At 35.5% G+C, this 19,630-nt stretch overlaps 1 protein-coding gene across 7 annotated transcripts in view; it reads left to right on the forward strand.

Annotated features, from left to right (window-relative positions):
* UBR2 (ubiquitin protein ligase E3 component n-recognin 2) overlaps positions 1-19,630 on the forward strand; it is a 57,624-nt gene that overhangs the window by 26,424 nt on the left and 11,570 nt on the right. For 2 of the 7 annotated variants that reach the window (XM_059835862.1, XM_059835860.1), the window contains exons 15-38: positions 153-336; positions 1,395-1,456; positions 2,198-2,308; positions 3,639-3,704; positions 4,955-5,077; positions 5,458-5,521; positions 5,825-5,949; positions 7,240-7,292; positions 7,560-7,662; positions 8,236-8,284; positions 8,655-8,809; positions 10,580-10,682; positions 11,430-11,539; positions 11,761-11,841; positions 12,590-12,771; positions 13,441-13,640; positions 14,513-14,606; positions 16,052-16,230; positions 16,596-16,679; positions 16,757-16,765; positions 17,270-17,342; positions 18,164-18,312; positions 18,408-18,463; positions 18,891-18,987. In XM_059835862.1, the coding sequence (XP_059691845.1) occupies positions 153-336; positions 1,395-1,456; positions 2,198-2,308; positions 3,639-3,704; positions 4,955-5,077; positions 5,458-5,521; positions 5,825-5,949; positions 7,240-7,292; positions 7,560-7,662; positions 8,236-8,284; positions 8,655-8,809; positions 10,580-10,682; positions 11,430-11,539; positions 11,761-11,841; positions 12,590-12,771; positions 13,441-13,640; positions 14,513-14,606; positions 16,052-16,230; positions 16,596-16,679; positions 16,757-16,765; positions 17,270-17,342; positions 18,164-18,312; positions 18,408-18,463; positions 18,891-18,987 (2,512 nt within the window). Of the gene's footprint in view, positions 1-152; positions 337-1,394; positions 1,457-2,197; positions 2,309-3,638; positions 3,705-4,954; positions 5,078-5,457; positions 5,522-5,824; positions 5,950-7,239; positions 7,293-7,559; positions 7,663-8,235; positions 8,285-8,654; positions 8,810-10,579; positions 10,683-11,429; positions 11,540-11,760; positions 11,842-12,589; positions 12,772-13,421; positions 13,641-14,512; positions 14,607-16,051; positions 16,231-16,581; positions 16,696-16,756; positions 16,766-17,105; positions 17,111-17,269; positions 17,343-18,163; positions 18,313-18,407; positions 18,464-18,890; positions 18,988-19,630 lie in introns of all 7 variants that reach the window. The other 5 variants (XM_059835859.1, XM_059835856.1, XM_059835858.1 and 2 more) reach the window with 5 other exon arrangements.

Here is a 19,630-nt window from a genome sequence, read left to right on the forward strand (position 1 = left end):
GCTCCTTTTGTTGGATTCCTTATCTTAATTATGCAGGACTGTTAATAAAGGTAAAAATGCCAAACCTGCCAGACTTTTTAACATTGGCTGTATTATTTTGCAGAGCTCTGGTTTTTTTTCATAATCTCTGTAAACTGCAATCTTTCTTTTAGGAAAAAGTGTTAATTGAAGCTTACAAGAAATGCCTGACTGTGTTGATGCAGTGTCATAGTGGTTTTACTGATGGAGAACAGCCTATTGTTCTCAGTATGTGTGGACATTCAGTTGAGACCATCAGATACTGTGTTTCTCAGGAAAAAGTTAGCATTCATCTCCCAGTTTCTCGTTTACTTGCAGGTATGAACTAGCTTAAAAATATTTCAGGAAATGAAAAATGTTGGATAAATGTGATTTGTATTTGTGTGTACGTAAGGAACCACACAACAGTGGTTTTAAAGCCTGAATAGGATGCATTTTGGCCATTTCCTAGCTGTTTGATAGGCTCTAGGCAAAACGTTCCTGAGTGTTGGAGAAGTTGTTATTGTTTCAGGCCTGGGGGAGATTGTCTCATGCCTCTGGATTTGTCAGTGGGGTGTGTTGTAGGCAGTTACTGCTGCTTTTGCCACTTGAGCAATGCAAAAGTAATGCAACAAAACATGGACTGTAGTTGACTGTTTTGAAATATGTTTAGCTGTCAGATTGAATAGACTAATCAACCTTTGGTTAGAGAACAGATTTATTGAACAGGTGTGTCACCAGAAAATTAAGCTATGTCTTTCTCTTTATACCGTGCCTATCTTGTTCAACAGTTGTGTTTGTAAAAAGGTTGATGAATTTTAGTTTACAGAATCAGAAAGTCATATGATAAAAATAAATTCACAGTTAATGAAGTGAATAAGGTAATTAGATAAATTACTATGCAGCGCAGCATCAAATAACTTTGAATGTTTGAATCTTTAAGCAAAACCCTTGTAGCTTTAAAACAAAGCAAATCAGAAAACCTTTATCTATTTTGTAGGGGCCTCATTATAGTTCCTGGGGTGTTTTATAAACCTCTAAATACTGATAGAAAGGATGGGGTATCTGTTGTTGGTAACTTGTCCTGATAGACCAAAGACTCTTGGCTGTCGCTGAGGGGATATGACAGAGTCAAAAGAAAGGCAAAAATCTTACTTGTATGGCAAGTTTTATACAGATACAGTGGGAGAACTTTAATTCTCCTAAAATGTATGCTTTGTAATATGTCTCTTCAGGAAATAGCTGTGTAGCTCCAGGGTGATAAATCTGCAGACCGACTTGTAGCTGTGCCCAGAAAATGGTCTGATAGTAAATTAATGACCTTTTTTGTCCTATTTGAATTATGTAAAATATTGTGTGTAATAGCGTGTATGTATTTGTTTCATGTATTTATGTAGGCTTGCATGTTTTGCTGAGTAAAACTGAAGTGGCGTATAAGTTTCCAGAGCTGCTACCCCTGGTATGTAATTAAATGTAGCATATTCATTAAACATAATTAATGCTGAATATGAAGTTGGTCATGTTAGGTGTAGGATATTATTAAATAAAACAAAGGACCTTTTTGCTATGACTTCTGTTCAGAGATTATCTTTAGTAGATAAAATTACCTCTTAAGAGATTAATATCTAGATATTCATGACTGGAGCATAAGCAATCAATATTGCGCCCTTAAGTTATTTAAGACCTTCTTTTTGTAGTGGAAACTGTTTTTAGGAACTCCTGGCAGGATCTGATTACTTCCCTTTGTCCTAGGTTCTAACTTTCTCGCTTCCTGCATGTTCTTATTGATATGATGTTTCTTTAAGGGGAAGTTCAAAAGAACAAGATAAATTAAAAGAGGAGAAAACATAACTGGGAGAAGAAATCTCACTGTCTTTTGAAAGACGTACTTAACCTTTGAATGAAAGAAAGCAAATTACAATGTTATTAAATTGATAGTGTTGGTGTTTTAAAATACAAAGCCAACTGTCTTTAGAATAAACTAAAGCCCTTGTGGAGCGAAGACAGAATGTAAGGCTGGTTAACAGCAATTGGATAGATCGTGAATAGGCTCATAAACCTTTGTAATATGTGTGTTGGATTTGCTTCTTTTCTATTGCCAAAATATTTTAATGATCACAAATATCATCCTTATTCATTTCAATCCCATTTTCTTTTATTTTCTCCGTATATATCAAAATATTGCATTTTCTTAATGCAGAGTGAACTTAGCCCGCCTATGTTAATAGAACATCCTCTACGATGCCTAGTCCTATGTGCCCAAGTGCATGCAGGGATGTGGAGAAGAAATGGGTTCTCTCTTGTTAATCAGGTAATTACATAGTAGCTGTAGAATCACTGTTTTCTGATAACTCCCCCAAGATAATTTTGAACCTCAAAACCTCTTTCTGTACTGATCTCAAATTTCACTTACGTAAATCTTGTGGGAGGCAATGTGAGATAGGCATTTACATCAGCACTTGAATCATTTGAATATTTGGGCTTTTAAACTGGTCTTTGATTTCTTAGAAGTTGCTTTTTTATTTCAGGACTGCTACAGCGCTCAGTGAACTTGGCTCTCTGTGCGTAAAGAAATTTTAGTATAATGCAGTTAATGACTTCTAGCCTTTTTACTGTATACTGTCCAACAGCAGCGCAAAGTGCAGGATTATATCTGTTCATCTTCAGTAACGCTTTCATCAGCTTCACATAAAAGTGTCTCGAATATAAAAATATGCACCATTAAGGACAAGAGGAAATGGCCACAAGTTGCACCAGGGGAGGTTTAGATTGGGTATTAGGAAAACCTTCTTCACTGAAAGGGTTGTCAGACACTGGAACAGGCTGCCCAGGGAGGTGGTTGAGTCACCATCCCTGGAGGTATTGAGGATGAGGTGCTTAGGGACATGGATTAGTGGTGGACTTAGCAGGGTTATGTTTATGGTTGGACTTGATGATCTTTAAGGTCTTTTCCAACCTAAATGATTCTATGATTCTAAGGTGTTATCACTATTTATGTTTATAAGGTAATTGAAATCCAAAGACCACACAGAAGCATTAGAACCAGCGTAGAACTGAGAGTTTCTTGGCTCTTGTCTCTCATCGTTCTTTCATACTTCTGGAGACTAGCTCCATCCACTTTTCAGTGCCATGCAGTGATTGCAGTGTTGCTGCTGCTTGGTGCAGGACTGTTGAGTTCACTCCCAGGATGGTTTGGGTTAAGTATGGTTCTATCACAATATCAACATTTTGCTGAAACTGTTAAATCCTGGAAGACTGTATCTCAGAGAATTAGAGAGCAATTCATGGAGCAAAGAAAGAACATTTCTCCAACTGCAAGGGCTTTCTCTCCTGTGAATTTCAAACAGTTAATTGCTAAACAAGTAGGTATATTAAAATGTAGCCCAAAGAGGTCCACAAGATTTTTTCCTTCTAAGTGTATGCAATCTAGACATCAGATCAATACAACCTAGCCAGCAGCTATGCTTGTTTTGTGCTATATAAAAATGCTTTTTGCATACACATGTATTTGTGTAATTTTTTCAAATCACTGATTCGTTTTTTGTTTACTAATACTGTATAAGAAAGTCTATTTTTCCAGTATGAAAATAAATTAAGATTAAATATGATGTTTGTTAATTATTGTGGTTTGTTCGTTTCAGATTTATTACTATCATAATGTGAAGTGCAGGAGGGAGATGTTTGACAAGGACATAATAATGCTTCAGGTAACCACATGTACCAGTTTGCATTTTTATCAAGCATTTTCAGGATATGTGTGCAAGTGTTTTTAGTTCCATCAGAACCTTTAAAGGACAAGGAAAAAAGTAAATTTTTGTGGAAGGACTTCTATTTTTTTTATTGTATCTGTGTCTTTATGGGATAATTTCTAAAGGAAGTGCTGTTGTTGTAATCCTTGTTTTTTAAATATACTGTGGAAAGTGCAGAATTTCCTGTGTAACGTGTATGTAATGCTACATCTTCAAGAATGTAATATTTTAACTAATGGGTTGCGCTGTACTGGCATTTGTGTGAGTCTGCAGGTCTTCAGTAATGTATTCAATATGTGTTGTCTCCTCCCTGCCTTCAAAGTTGGCATCTAAAATGCTGGATAGACAGTGGAACCCCATACAGTAGTTTGCAATTTTTTTTTAATTTTTTTTTTTCAGAAGAGATTTTACAAATCTGGCAGTCTACTTAGCTCTGACACAGGGAGGTCTGTTACTTCTACACTGAGAGTGATAAAAGCTAAAATTTGCAGTTCAGGGTGTATTTCCCTGAGGCTTGATCTGCCCTGATTTTTAATGATCATCTGCAGCTGCCCATTTGGATAGATATCTTTCAGTTTCGTTGGACGTTATTCTATCTTAAAGATGGTCCCATTAGCAATAGTAAACCAACCACATATATTTATAATTGGCTAATTTAGATACCTTGTTTAATAAACAGAAAAAAATTTTGGCCAGTAGTTTTCAGAATGGAAGTAAATGTTTGTGACTACATTGAAACATTAGTATTCTTCTTTCCAGGAAGGTTTGGGAGGTCTTGTGAAAGTCTTCAGCCTTTGTTCTGAGGATTGGAATTTGTTTTTGAAATCTTTGTGCTATATACTAAGTGATATTATGCCTTCTAAAAGTTGAGCCAGCAGGAACAGCATTGTAGAGACAAAACCAACCAGCCAAAAGTCTTTCACTGAGTTTATTTAGAGTATTTGAGATAGAAGGAATAACACTGAATATTTTACACTAAAAGGGCATCAGAAATTATCAATACAGCATAGGATCCTGCTTGTCAAACGTGCTGTCACTTGTGTTATTGGAGTCCTAACAGAGTAAAATTAAGTAATTAAATCTTCGTGCCCAGGATAGAGGAATGAATGTCATAAAGAATGTACTGTGAACATTGTATGTAAATATACAAACATGCTATAATAACACTCAATCTATTTTCTGTTTATAATAATTTTTTTCTTTAATAGACAGGTGTTTCTATGATGGATCCAAATCACTTCTTGATGATAATGCTGAGTCGCTTTGAACTTTATCAGATATTTAGTACTCCAGACTATGGCAAAAGATTTAGCACAGAAAATACTAACAAGGTATTTTATGTACTACTGCAATAGAAAAATCTGCAATTTTGTTTTCAAAAGTGTATCAGATGCTGTTGTACTGAGCCTGTAGAACTTGTTGATTAAAAAAAGCAAAACCAGTTCTGTTTTAATTTAGTGTGAGCAGTTTGAAATACGCATGAATATTTTTCACCCGTCAAACTGGTAAGTGTCAGAAACTGATGCATAATTTTTCATTGTTTAAGAAGTTTAAGGCAGTTGTGATTGCATTTCAGCATAGCTTATTTTGGGATTGCTAAGGGTGAAAACGGGCAATGTTTTGAAGCAGCGCAAAAATATTTTCAGCATATGGAATAATTCTTTTATCCTTAATTGAAAAATGTAAATTAATTTTGTTTCTTTTAATTCAGGATGTTGTTCAACAAAATAACACTCTTATAGAAGAGATGCTATACCTCATTATAATGATTGTTGGTAAGTTCGGAATACAATTAATTTTTAAGCTTTAGTCTCTTTAATGGTCTCTTTAATGGAATGAGCATTTCTTCATTGTCATCTCAAGTTCAGTTCTATCTTGAACTTCCTGTAGTTCTGACTTCTTTCCTACAAGAAAAGCCTTGAAACTAGCTTAGATTAACGTAATGAATTTTTGAACACTGGGTCAACACAAGATTTCACAGAAGAGACATATTTTCCAGTCTTCTGCTTTAAGTTGCAAAAGAAGAGAAATAAATGTTTAAAATCCTAAAAAAAAAAAGTTACATTTTATTTTTACAGGTGAAAGATTCAGTCCTGGAATAGGACAGGTAAATGCAACAGATGAAATCAAACGAGAGATCATCCACCAGCTGAGCATCAGGCCAATGGCTCACAGTGAATTGGTAAAGGCATTACCTGAAGATGTAAGTAACTTGAGAGAAAAAAAAAAAGCTACTTGAACATTATAAGGCTGACTGCTGAAAATTTTTCGTACTCAAGTTTATGCCACTTAATTGTGCTGCTCCCATTACACATCATGCTAAGAGTAAGGTTAGCATGAGTACAGATTAATAGTTGTCATGGAGAAGGTAGAAAGAGCTATAGAAGAAGAAACAACATATGAAAGAGGCAGGAGCCCAAGAGCTTCTTCAGCTCTTTTTTCTTTTTAATACTGTTTCTTATCAGGCCATCTGGCCGGCAGTCTCTTCAATCTGCTTGTGAACTCTGAATAGATGTATGGAAGTGGGTTGTTGGAGGTACCCAGAATTAAACTGTTATATTTTAAAGCTTAACAATAATTGAAGAGACATGGAATCAGACACAGTATAACAACTTGTGTAACTTAAATGCTTCCTTTGCATGGACAGAAGCATTTATCTGAATTCTGGTATGAGTGGTTTTGGAGGATAGCAAAGCTTAATATTTTTTTTTTAGAGTATTTTTGAAGTAATCTTTTAAACATGATTTCCAAAGGCAGTCAAAATTCAAAAGTTAATATTTTACTGTATTGGTAGTACTTTTAATGATGAATTCTGAAATATTTTTCATTGTTCTAAATATTTTAAACTTAAACAATTTGAAAAGTTAAATTTTAGGGTACTGCTATGATTTTTAAAAAATATTTCAGGATTGAAAGAGCAAACTAGAACTTAAGCTAGAGTTCTAAATTGTATTGTCAGTCTTAAATACTTTTTTCCCTGGCCTGTTAACTGCTGTGAGTATGTACTGCAGGAAGGGGATGGGAATGTTACAAGGTAATTTGTGTACGAAGTAGTGTTACATGCTTGAGCTGATTTCCCCTGCTGCCTTTTGTGGTTGTTTTACCATTTTTCAGCAACTTTGTCTTTTTAGCTTTGTTTATTTCATTTTTAAAGGCCTAGAAACCAGAAATATTGACTGTATATTCCTAAGATACGCTGAGTAAGCTAACTTAGTGTTTTCTTCTGTTACTGTTACATCCAAGTTTATTATGACAGGGAAAACCAGTAAAATTTAAGCACTTAAAATAGCATGATTTTTTTAAAAATACTTTTTGCAGAGATGGTGTTCCTGAATGTATTTTCATGTTACGTGCTTTAGTGTTCTCTTGAGTGCTGGTAAAATGACTTTGTACTACATTTGTTTTGCATGCTTATCTAGTGTTGTATGATATTTAAACGTGCTTAATCCAAGAACTACAGTAACACACTGTCTTGTCTTTTCACTCAATGTAGGAGAACAGAGAGACCGGAATGGAAAGTGTGATTGAAGAAGTGGCCTGTTTCAAGTATGTTTCCTTTAATTCTAATATTTCAGCTTTAAAAATGTAATATCTAAATTAGTGAAAATGTGAGAATAGAAGAAAGGGGGGTGGGTCATGGTGTTTTCCCCCTGGCTTTGCTCATGTGCATCATTCTTAATACTGTTACTTATTTAATTTCTATAATGCCTGTTGAGCAGTGTTTTTCAGCTGTTCTAGTTAACCTTTTATGCTCAGATGTTAATAACCAATGAACATAAGTGGTTTTTTTGTTTGTTTGGGGTTTTATTTTAGGAAACCTGGATTAACAGGCAGAGGGCTCTATGAACTAAAACCAGAATGTGCCAGGAACTTCAATCTGTATTTCTATCACTTTTCAAGGGCAGAGCAATCAAAGGTACCTAGTAATTTAACTTTCTGTTTTTTATTTTGTGTCTTTGTTTGGTTTGCTTTTTTTCAGTGCTTTATTCTGTGAAGAAGTATTATCAGCTGGTTAAAAGTTAACTTTTAAAAGTTAACTTATTTGAGAAAGTTGACGAAATTTGCCCAAGATTTTGCAGTGACTTCTGTGGCCCCAGATCCTGTGCCCTATACAGATCTGCTGAAATTAGTGGGGCTTCAGGAGATTATCTGTGGATTCTCTTAGGTCTTATATTACTGAAAGTATTTAAACAATCTGTATTTTCACTTACCTTTATGGAAATTACCATTTTAGCTCAGACTTGTTTTACAATTTTATGCTAGAAAGAGTCCAGGCTGACTCAAGATGAAAGATTAATTTTGAAGGTGCAGGCCCTACTTTACAGGTAGAATGTAAGACAAACTGAAAAGACATGGAAGCTTTCCTGTTTTCTTTAAGGCTGTGAAAAAAGGGAAAAAACAGTAACAATGTAATAAAGTATGAATGATTTTTATTAGTTTTGAATTTCTACAGGTTTTGAGTAATATTGGCATCATTCTTCTATTTCAGGCAGAGGAAGCACAAAGAAAGCTGAAAAGACAGAACAGAGAAGATACAGGTATTTCTCTTTGAGAGAAGATGGGAGAAGAGGGAAGCACCTGTCAAACTGTGTATTGCCCTGACACTTAAGACTAACATCCTGTTCTTGGGCTACACAGAAATTGGTGAAAATGTAGCAATTTCCCTTATGTCTCCCTGGTTATAGACAGGAATCTGATCTGTCATGGAACGAGCCTTCTGAACAGCTTATTCCTTTGGCTTTTCTGTAACATGCAAGCCATGTTGAATGTTACAGCCTGTTACCTGTAATACTGTTTATCAAGCAACTGTATACTGACTTGGGTTAAGCTGTTTGAAAGTCAGACATTTTATGAGTGTTGCAAATTTTAGAGATGCTGAAATGTCAAATGCACAAATTTCCCTTTCAGCACTTCCACCACCAGCTCTTCCTCCTTTCTGCCCGCTTTTTGCAAGTCTGATTAATATTCTGCAATCTGATGTCATGCTGTGCATTATGGGAACTATACTGCAGTGGGCAGTAGAACACAATGGCTATGCCTGGTCAGAGTCTATGCTGCAAAGGGTATGTTTCCTTATTTAAAATTATGCTTATGCTAAAGGAAGGAATATGTATTTTAGCATTTTAACATGGGTTTATAGATTTGGGTTGTTTACTTGGTATCTAACATCCAGAATACTCTGAATGAGAAATAAATGGTATTTGCTGACCTTCCTTTGCTTATTTTCAGTTTAGGCTAAATCACTTCAGAAAAAAAATCATAAAAGTACAGAAAAGAATTTTCTAACTTGAAAATCTGTCAGTTTTGGGAAACACAACTAAGCTGTTTCTTCCTCAATATTTATAATGATCTTTAGAAATCTGGGGCTTACTGTAGATTTTGTTGTCCATTATGGTCATTTTCTGGGGTGTGTAGAGGCAAGTTCTGAACTTCCATCAAAGGGCTATTCGTATTGGTCAGGGTTGTTGGCTTAGTGTCCAAACCCAAACTTTTCTAAACTATTGATGGATTTTTAAATAACATTTTGAAATAAAACCCCCACTCTGAAACTGAGTATTAATTTTTTGACGTTCAGTCTTATTGAGTGTGTATTACCTTTCATAGCTAAGTTTAAATTAACATAAGCAAACACAAAAAAAAGTTGAAAATGGAACAATGTATCAGTATTATAAATCACAAAATTGAAGAATGTAGTTACATTTAGGTAATGTGAGACGGCTAGGCTTTGGAATAACTACTTGAATAGAATAAGATTTTATTTTTAGTTTTTTGAAACCGAACTAAAACATGCTTAGCCATTTGAAGTACCTCTGTGGTGTTCTCCAAAACATGTGGTTCATTAGGGACCTATCACTTGCTCAGAAACAGTGCTTTGTATTCACTGATGCCATGCAGTTGGACTGCATCTTTCCCAAGTCAACCTCTCTCATCTTGGAAGCACCATGTAAAGGTCGATATGAGACATTAGGAAGAGGTGGCCCATATCTGATGAGACCATGTTAGATAGATGTGATAGACTGAGGAAAAACTGACTGTTACTTATTAAAACAAATTCAAAAAACTTCAAGACTCAAATCAGGTTTTACCACTTTTTCTGTAGATACTTTAGTTATCTTAGACTGTTGCATTATGTTGCTACAGATTTTCAGGTGATTATCCTTTCCTTACACAGGTTTCAGTGTTGATTCCAGGCATTCAGTAACTCTTTTTGTCTAGAGCATCTTGCCAATTTGTATGGGGTGGCAAAAGTGGTTGATTCAGCATGACAGAGTTCACCACCAAGACTTAAGTAGTTCAGCTTTAAAATGCCATTTGGCCTATTTTAGTGCCAAAGAGGGTAATTTCAATTTTTAAGTTCAAGGAGATTACAGCTTTTTGCTGACCTAAAAGTTAACATTATTTTAAAATGTGTTTCTAGAGTGTTAGGATAAATTTAGTTTAATAATTTTAACTTTTTGTCAGTTAAATTTTGTGTGTAAAAAGGATTTTAAGTGTGCATCATGGTTCTGTCCAGAGGCTTGCAATAATAACATGCAATTGCTAGGGAGAAAGCTAAGAAGCACTGACTTCTCACTAGACAGGACAGCAAACAGAAAGATACAAGTGGTATAATGTGGTTTTTATCTGGCAAAATTTTAAGAATTTGTAAACAAATACTGTTACTCCTGTGTAATGTAGCTTTGGAATTACGTATATAGATATAACTTCAAATGTATTCTTATTATGTAATTTCATTGTATGACTTCCTTGTCTCTTAATAAATTACCCAAACTATATAAAAAGATTATATGAATTATTTAAGAAAAGTACTAAAATTGATAATTTTTACCTAGGTTTTGCATTTGCTTGGAATGGCACTACAAGAAGAAAAACAACATCTGGAGAATCTCAGTGAGGAGAATGTTGTAACATTTACCTTCACTCAGAAAATATCAAGTATGCTGTTCTTTTCAAATATATAGCAAGTTTTAAATAACTGAAAATGCCAATATCTCATGTTTTATTCTCTGAAACATTATTTACTAGAAGATTATATTTGTTTATCCATCAAAATTTTACCAAGTTGACTATACATATATGCTTTACATATGTGTAGATTCTATGATAGTAGCAATACTAAAGGCCTTCTCTAGAGCAGAAATCCAGAAGTAGAATAATTCCCGGTAAATCTGATTCTTAATATCTTTAAGTAGCATCTCAACAAAGATTGCTGTACATGATCAGATGGTACAATTGCAAAAACTGTAGTTGTGTTCTTAAATGGTCTTTTAATCTTGACTTGCCTTTGCATCTTCTGACTAGTGCCTCTAGTTTTGCTAAGATGTGAAAGTTGCTAAGCCTTTTCCATTTAAAATAGGTGGGAAATAAAATATTGGAAGTTCTACATGTCAGCTTCCAAGATGAAAACAGCCAGGGAACGCATACAGTGCGTTTGTCTTGTAAGAAAATATAGTCAGTGAGCAAGACTTTTAAGACTATTTCCTCTAACTTTTCAGGATTTGGAGGGGTATTCATGAAAATGTTTGGGGGGGAATGAAAGTTACGTATTGTGCCTGTTTGTTGAAGGAATTCTTCAGCTACTGAACATATACAAGTGTTGTTCTTTTGTTGTTTTTAATGGTGGCAAGTGATTCTTTTGTCAGGTAACAGTACAATCAATTATCTTTGTAATTTTTTTCTCAGAACCAGGAGACGCACCCAGTAATTCCCCTAGTATACTAGCTATGCTAGAAACACTGCAAAACGCACCTCACCTGGAAGTGCACAAGGACATGATCAGATGGATATTGAAGGTAAATCTGTTTTATATAACTGCTGAAAATCATGGAAAGAAGATTTTTAAAACTTGCCTAATTATATTGTGATGATTTCCTTATTTCCGATGTTGATTTTTTGTACCTACTTTTTTCCTCTTCTGGAATCCAGCACTGCACATTATCTGGCCAGCATTATAGTATACACAGTTATATTCACATGTCACAAAGAAATTAAGTGTTTTTTTTTTTTCTCACAGACTTTTAATACTATTAAGAAACTAAGAGAAAGCTCTTCTACAAGTCCTGTGGCCGAGACAGAAGGAACTATTATGGAGGAGGTAAAAGTAAGCCGTAACAGTTAACTGATCTGGAACAGGTCTGGGTTGTGACTAGCAAAGGACTATATTTCTAACTGCAGTTCTAAATCAAAGATGGGAAACATCAGTGATTTCTGAAATTCTGTCTCAGCTTATAGATCAAACCCATTTGTTTGAAAGACCAATTGGGAGAGTCCCTGGACTATTTTTCTTTGCTTTAGATGTTGTAGTCTCCAAATCTTTTGCAAGTTTCCTGCTTAGAACTGTTTGTAGTACTGATCAAAGCATTTAATGATTCTGCTCTTCCCATAATTTCAGACTCCTTGGAAAGTTGTTAAGAAATGGTATCTATGTATTTTTACCATGCAGGTCATTCCAGATAAACTCTGCCAATTCGTTTAGCTCGACGTGACATTCTAGATACTACACAAAGACCTTGGAGCACTGTAGTGCATTTAGGAATACAGCTAGTATGGAGGAAGAGCAGCACTAGAGACCTGTCACTTACTTGCCTTTTTATCTTATGAATGCTCAAAGGGAAGAGAAATACAAAATACAGTCAAAAGTTGAGGGGGAGGGGTACCTTTCTGGACTTGCAGTTCTACCTGGCATTGAACATGAGCTAAAGAAAAGAGTGCACAAAATATGGTTTTGCTAGACTTCTCTTTTTCTATGAGTTTTTCATTGTTTTGACACATAGCACTAGCTAAAATAAATTGTCTGTTGCAACACTATTTTAAAAATGACTGAGTGAACAATACAATTTCAGAGTTCACGTGATAAAGACAAAGCTGAAAGGAAGCGAAAAGCTGAGATTGCCAGACTGCGCAGGGAAAAGATCATGGCCCAGATGTCTGAAATGCAACGGCACTTCATTAATGAAAACAAAGAACTCTTTCAGCAAACTTTGGAGGAGCTAGATACTTCAACCTCCGGAGTATGTGAAAATAGGTAAAGGAATCGAATTTAATTTTTTTTCCTTTAACTTTTACATCAGATTGTCCTATTGTTACTGCTTAAAAAAGCCCTTTTTTAGTCTTGATGGAAAAGTATTCAAAAGTTTTTGAGACCAAAAAAGCAGCAGTAAATGGAATGCTTTCCTCCCTGTTACTGTCAAAATGCTGGGATAAATATTGGTTCCTCCCTCATCCCATCCTCATAGTGCTCATCCAGTAAACTGTTAATAATACTGAAGAGACTATGCTATTAAACATTGTAAATTGGAAATAGCTCATTATGTCTGTTGAGGATCTGGAAGAAAATCTGCTTGTAGCTGGAAATATGAATTGAAGCACGCTAATGATTTTGTGGGGAAGGGGAGAGTGTTTTCAAAATTTGTCAGGCACTTCAGGGATGGTGATGATGGAGCGTCGCAGATATAGTTTCTATGTTAAATTGGAGTGGGTAATACTGTTCGGAGGGTATGAATTTTTTCTGGAAGATACGTTCTTGTGTAACTATTTCTGGAGACATAGTTGTGGCATTTATACAAAAATACCTATTTTTTTGTCAGAGAGCATTTATCATAAACCTAGAAAGCTCATTAATCACATTTAAATGATGATCTGATTGTAATGTTTTTCAAATAATTTGCTCACTAGTATTCTTTGAATGTTCTAGCCCTGTAATTTCAGATGCAAAACTCACAGCCTTGGGACCAGAGCAAACTAGAGTAGCTGAACACAGACAGGTTGTTATGTGTATATTGTGTCAGGAGGAACAAGAAGTTAAAGTGGACAGCAGGGCTATGGTCTTGGCAGCATTTATTCAGCGATCAACTGTGTTGTCTAAAAATAGAAACAAAATTATTCCAGACCCTGGTAAGTAGTGTTGATAGTTGTCTCTAATATTAATGCTTGTCAGAGTAGCTGTAACAAGCACATGCAGTTTGAGACAGTAGCATCACCTTCTTATGTTAACTCTATAATTGTGAATGAATTCATTGCAATCAGTTGCAAAACTCCCATATTTTTAGTGAGGCAGAATTTGTTTTCTAAATAATAATAATGTAAAATCACGGCAAAGCGTTATCTAAACATTCTGACAGCCATTTATGACAAATTATTTGTAACTATTAAAAAACCCTTCAAAATCAGAAGTGTTTGTTCTTAAACTACACCCGTAACATTATAGAGAGAGGAGGTGTTGATCTACTGCTGTAAAAGCACAAGATACACATTTCCTTCCTCTCAGTTATACAATCTGAAATGCCTCCAAATCCAATACCTTGAGTTTAGGTAACTTTATGAAACAGATCACTCTTTGATCAATGGCATTGTTACAAAGGTTCCTTTTGGATTCTATGTATGTAAACACATAGAAAACTTGTGCTCTGAATCATTTTGCACTCTCACTCTGGAGATTAATGTTCTTAGACTCCTTGTTTAGTGGTACTAAACCACCAAAGCTGCAGGTAGATCTTGGGAACTTTTACCAGGGCCCAGTGCCTCTGAAAGCTTGGTTTGAAGTTTAAGTATACAGTACGTACATTCAGAAAAAAATGACACAATACTTGTTAATTACCTAAACAGTTTAAGTTGTTGTGGATGAGTAATATGTTTTATGCTTCATCAAACGAGTTATACTTCTGTGATAAAGTTTAATAATAATGCAAACGCAGTAACATTTTATCAACAGTTAGTCTTTTGATAAATGCTTATTTCAAATTAATTTTGTTTTATTTTAAATACAGAAAAGTATGACCCATTATTCATGCACCCAGATCTGTCATGTGGAACACACACGGGTAGCTGTGGACATATTATGCATGCTCACTGTTGGCAAAGGTAAAACACTATATTTAAGTTTTCAGTCCAAACAGCATGTCATACCATCAGTTTGCCTAATGGCACTTAATTTTAATGGCAAAATCAATACCATGCAGTAGACTTAAAAATTAATGTCATGAAGCAATGAAACCAGCTTTCTGTTTAAAAAAAGAAAGAAGGGAAAAGTAGAAATCATTCTAATAAATACTGTAAATGTGTACAATATAATTTTCATTTACCATTTGTCATCTTGGTAAAGAAGAATCCAAAGCCATACATGGCAGCTTTCATTCCCTTTGATTGTTTGTCCCTATGCGTAGTCCCCTGTGGTGCACGTATATCTGAACACTGAAGCTTAGATTTTCTTGGGTTTTTGCAGTTCAGTAATAGACATATTCCTGCTGTTTCTTGTGCTCTCTACTGAAGTTTTAAATGAGAGTGCGTCCCTTGCACTCTTAATTCCTCCATCAAGTTTAGTTTGAACTAGAAACATCTGTGACCTAGTTAAAGCTCATCTTCAACATAAACTCAATTTTATCCTTTGTTCTTAGGTTTTTTTAATAAAACCTTTTCCAGTTATTCTTTGTTTTTTGGACGGGGATAAACGTGCTTAGTGCTATGTGGTGCCAAGGTCACGTGGCAAATGCAAACCATTCAAGCCTCTGACTTTGATTAGGCCCTTGCTTTGCTCCTTGTCATGGCTCCTGAAGTGCCTGGTTTCAAATTTTGCCTTGTGTGTCAAGACTGTTAGGAGCTCCCAGAGATTCTGTGACCATAACCGGGTGCAGGTTTCATTTGTGGTCTTTGGTATCACTGCTCATTGAAGATGTGTTCTTTGTCATCTTGTGTAGCTCATGTATGGTCCTGTGTGGTTACCATTAACTCCTGGAAATGTCCTTAGATGCCTATATTCAGATCATTTTTGGGTCATTGTTGGGCACGCTCTAAACCGTTCCAGAGGCTTCTGGAATAGCAGTTACATTTAACAAAGCAGTGAATTCGGTTCGTTTTCTTATAGGATTCAGAGATCAGCCACCATTTTTTCCTGTTGCTGCTCTGTTGTGGCCTGTAATGGAATATGCACGTGAATAATGCTCATAACACCTCCCTTAAAATTTTATGTAAAACCTCAGAATTTTATTTCTTTTAATCCTTCAACATTCTCTCTACCAATTTCCGTTTAGGAAAATAAGGGTTAGGGGGAGAGGTAAAGTTCAGAATTAAACATTGATTTTAACAGCCCAATGAACTTCAGCACTTTGGGGGATTTTGGCTGCCAAAAACTGGGAATAGCGTGCAGTTAGTAATATTTTATCAGTCAGAGGGTAGAGCTTTTTCCTTTGGATAATTCTCTTATGTGTATCTGGGAAAAGGCAAAACAGTGTCTTCATTAACATATAAATTAATGAATTTTCAAGTAATGTTTTAATAATTTGCCTCTAATATCTTGCTCTTTTCTAAAGGTATTTTGATGCTGTTCAAGCGAAAGAGCAACGAAGACAGCAAAGATTACGAGTACACACAAGTTATGATGTAGAAAATGGTGAATTCCTTTGCCCACTTTGTGAATGCTTAAGCAACACCGTTATTCCTCTGCTTCCTCCACCAAGAGTTTTGTTTAACAGGTCTGTTTGCTTTACAAGTGTCCTCAATAAATGGTAAAAAAACCCAAATCCCAAACAAGCTAAACCCCCCAAACCCCTTTCAAAATGTGTATTATCTTCTGTTTTTATAATCTCAAATGGATTGCCTGCCTGTTTATTTTAGTTTATGAACCTTCCTTGGTTATTCTATAGTATGGAATTTAGAGTGTGAAAGGACAGTAAAGTGTAGGACCTGCAGGAAAAGAACTGAAGGTAGAGAAATACGTGGGCAACAGAGAAAGAGCCTGTTGTGAAACAGAAGAACATAGAATGCCTATGAAATACTAATTCTGTATATAGTTTGTTCTTAACTGAAGTGTGTATTCTGTTTTATATATATTTTTGGACAGGTTAGATATTGCAGGCCAACCAAACCTAGCTCAGTGGATCAAAACAACATCCCAGCAAATAAAAGCGCTGTATTTACTTCGAGATGAAGACTGTGCAAGTAAGTCTGAAGAAATGTGTATATTTGTATGTGAAAAATCATACAATCATTTAGGTTGGAAAAGATCCTTAAGATAGAGTCCAACGGTTAACCTAACACTGCCAAGTCCACCACTAAACCATGTCCCTAAGCGCCTCATCCACAAGTCTTTTAAATACCTCTGGGGATGGTGACTCAACCACTTTCCTGGGCAGCCTGTTCCAATGCTTGATAATCCTTGCGGTAAAGAAATTTTTCCTAATATCCAATCTAAACCCGCCCCCGGTGCAACTTGAGGCCATTTTCTCTCATCCTATTGCTTGTTACTTGGGAGAAGAGACTGACACCCACCTGGCTACAACCTACTTTCGGGTAGTTGTAGAGAGTGATAAGGTCTCCCCTGAGCCTCCTTTTCTCCAGACTAAACAACCCCAGTTCATGAAAAAGAACAAGTATTATGGTTCTACCACAGTGGAGTTGAGAGATGGTGGCAAATGTGGCAAGAGTAGCTTGGAATTTCAGTTTCTGGTGATGTGCTCCTGCATCTTCTTATAATGTAAAAATTATGTATAGGTGAATAATTGGTGTTTTATTACCTCTTGTTTGTACAGGCAGTTCTGGTAATTCAGAAAAAATGGATCAGCTGCAATTACCTGAAGGATTTAGACCAGATTTCAAACCGAAGTATGTATTTACATCTTAATAAATCATTAAAACTTCATCGTGAAATGGTAACATAGCACAGAAATCACATTCTATTTTTATAAGGTCTCACTAATTAAGGCAAAAATACGAATTTTGCCTTAAGTAGGAGCATTGATACTATTATTATGATGGTATTGAAGTCCAACCCACAAGTAGTAAATAATGCAGTAGAATTTCAGAGGCGGATGTGATGCATGGATGTGCAGAGACAACAGTGCTGTTGTATAAATTTCAACAGCAGGATAAAGCTTTCTTTCCCTATTACTTGGTACTGGATGGAAGGACTCATCGTTATAGCTCAGCACTACAAGTAAAACATCAAGGAAGACTATGAAATGGAGAGCATGTTAATATGTAATTTCAGCTACTATGGTATGTTTGTATTTGAGTCTACCCCTTTTTCACTTGGGGAGAAAGTAATGAAATTGATTACATGGTACAGGCATTTATCTGCCAACTGCACACAAAAATGCAAGACACCTGTTCCAGCTGATGGCAGATTTTGCCATCAGTCACACACAGTTCTTCAAATTTAGTCTTAACTATATTATCTTTGAAGACTGGATATTCTTAACGCTAAAAAATGAGATTGGTTCCAATCAGATAATAAAAAAATAATTGGGAGTGCATCTGTCACAGAAAAGAGGTTACAGAATACCAGATCCAAAGAAGGATACTGGAGTTCTCACTTAAATTTTAAAAATCCAGGTGTTCAGCTATGAGGTGAATGCTCATCATTAAAAGTACTATGCTGCCAGTGGAAAAAAAATGAATTAGTAATATTGTTTTCTTTGTTTCAGGAATCCTTATTCTGAGAGCATAAAAGAGATGTTGACAACTTTTGGTACGGCAACATACAAAGTAGGCTTGAAGGTTCATCCAAATGAAGAAGATCCACGTGTACCTATAATGTGCTGGGGAAGCTGTGCTTACACGATACAGACTATAGGTACTAATGTATTCATTTTGCTCCCTTATATGTGAATTTCAGAATTTAGTTAAATTCACAATATTGAAATATTTTGGGGTTTTGTTTTTTTCCAGAACGAATTTTAGCTGATGAGGATAAACCATTATTTGGTCATTTACCTTGTCGACAGGTAAGGATCAAGTAGCAATTCCTCTCGAAATCAGTGGAAAAAGAGGCAATTGTGCTTTATTAATGCAGAACATCTACATTTTAAGTTGTGGTTATTTGATAGCTCTATTTGTTGCATCCCAGTGTTTAGTCAGTCAGTATCTGATTATTGATCTATGTAAAAATCAAATCTAGCAAAACTATTTTTTTCTATAAATACATAGTTTAGTAAGGCCAGAGTTTTTCATGTTAACAGTCAGAATAAGAACACTGAAGGGGACTTGTATATTTGCATAAACATAAATATCTTTGTCATATCCTTAGACAGTCAAACTGCTCCCATAAACTGCACCTGAGGGGCCTGAAAAGAATGCCATAACTCAAAAGATCTTTTCGTATTGAGGAACTTCTTTAACTGTGGCAGTGTCTCTTTTTCTTTGTTTTTAAAGGATGACTGCCTTACATCATTAACAAGATTCGCAGCAGCTCACTGGACAGTTTCATCTCTTTCGGCAGTACAGGGTCACTTTTGTACTCTCTTAGCATGTAAGTTCACCACCTTACTCTGTTTTTTACAAAGATACAGATATAGAAAGATGCTTACAGAATGATTGTTAGTCTTGATTACAAGAAGATTGGTTTATGTAGTGGTTTCAAGTAATAGACCAAGAGCTGGTATTTTCACATGTGCACCTATACATATTTCATTATAGAATGGAAAAAAAGAAGACATTTGTTTTGGTCTGCAGTTCCAAGATACATTTCAAGAGAAGCATGGATATTTTGCTGTGAAGAAGTTCTGTTGATTCTTCCCAGCGTTTATATTGCTGCATTTAGAAAGGTACCTAGAGCAAAGGAGAAGGAAGCGTGGTCCTTCACAGAAGAAAAGCGATACGCTGGACCTTTAAAGAGGAGGAAATTAAGATTAATACAGCATTGAAAGGAAGTAGGGTATTTGCAGAGGTCTGTAATATATCTGCAAACTTCTCTGCCTTTAAAAAGTAGGATCTGTGATAAGACAGGACTTATTGCGTAATGTCATATATTAGTTGATAATTTCAATGAGAGCAGCCAAAATGTTCCAAGCTTGAAGCATTTGTAGATGCAGGTGAAAAGTCTGACGTTCAGCCCAATGCAGCAATTACCCATGAGAGGACTATTCTGAAAGGGTATTATAAAATAGGATAAC

This window comes from Gavia stellata, chromosome 2 (assembly GCF_030936135.1).
Source record: "Gavia stellata isolate bGavSte3 chromosome 2, bGavSte3.hap2, whole genome shotgun sequence".
Lineage (NCBI taxonomy): Eukaryota > Metazoa > Chordata > Aves > Gaviiformes > Gaviidae > Gavia > Gavia stellata.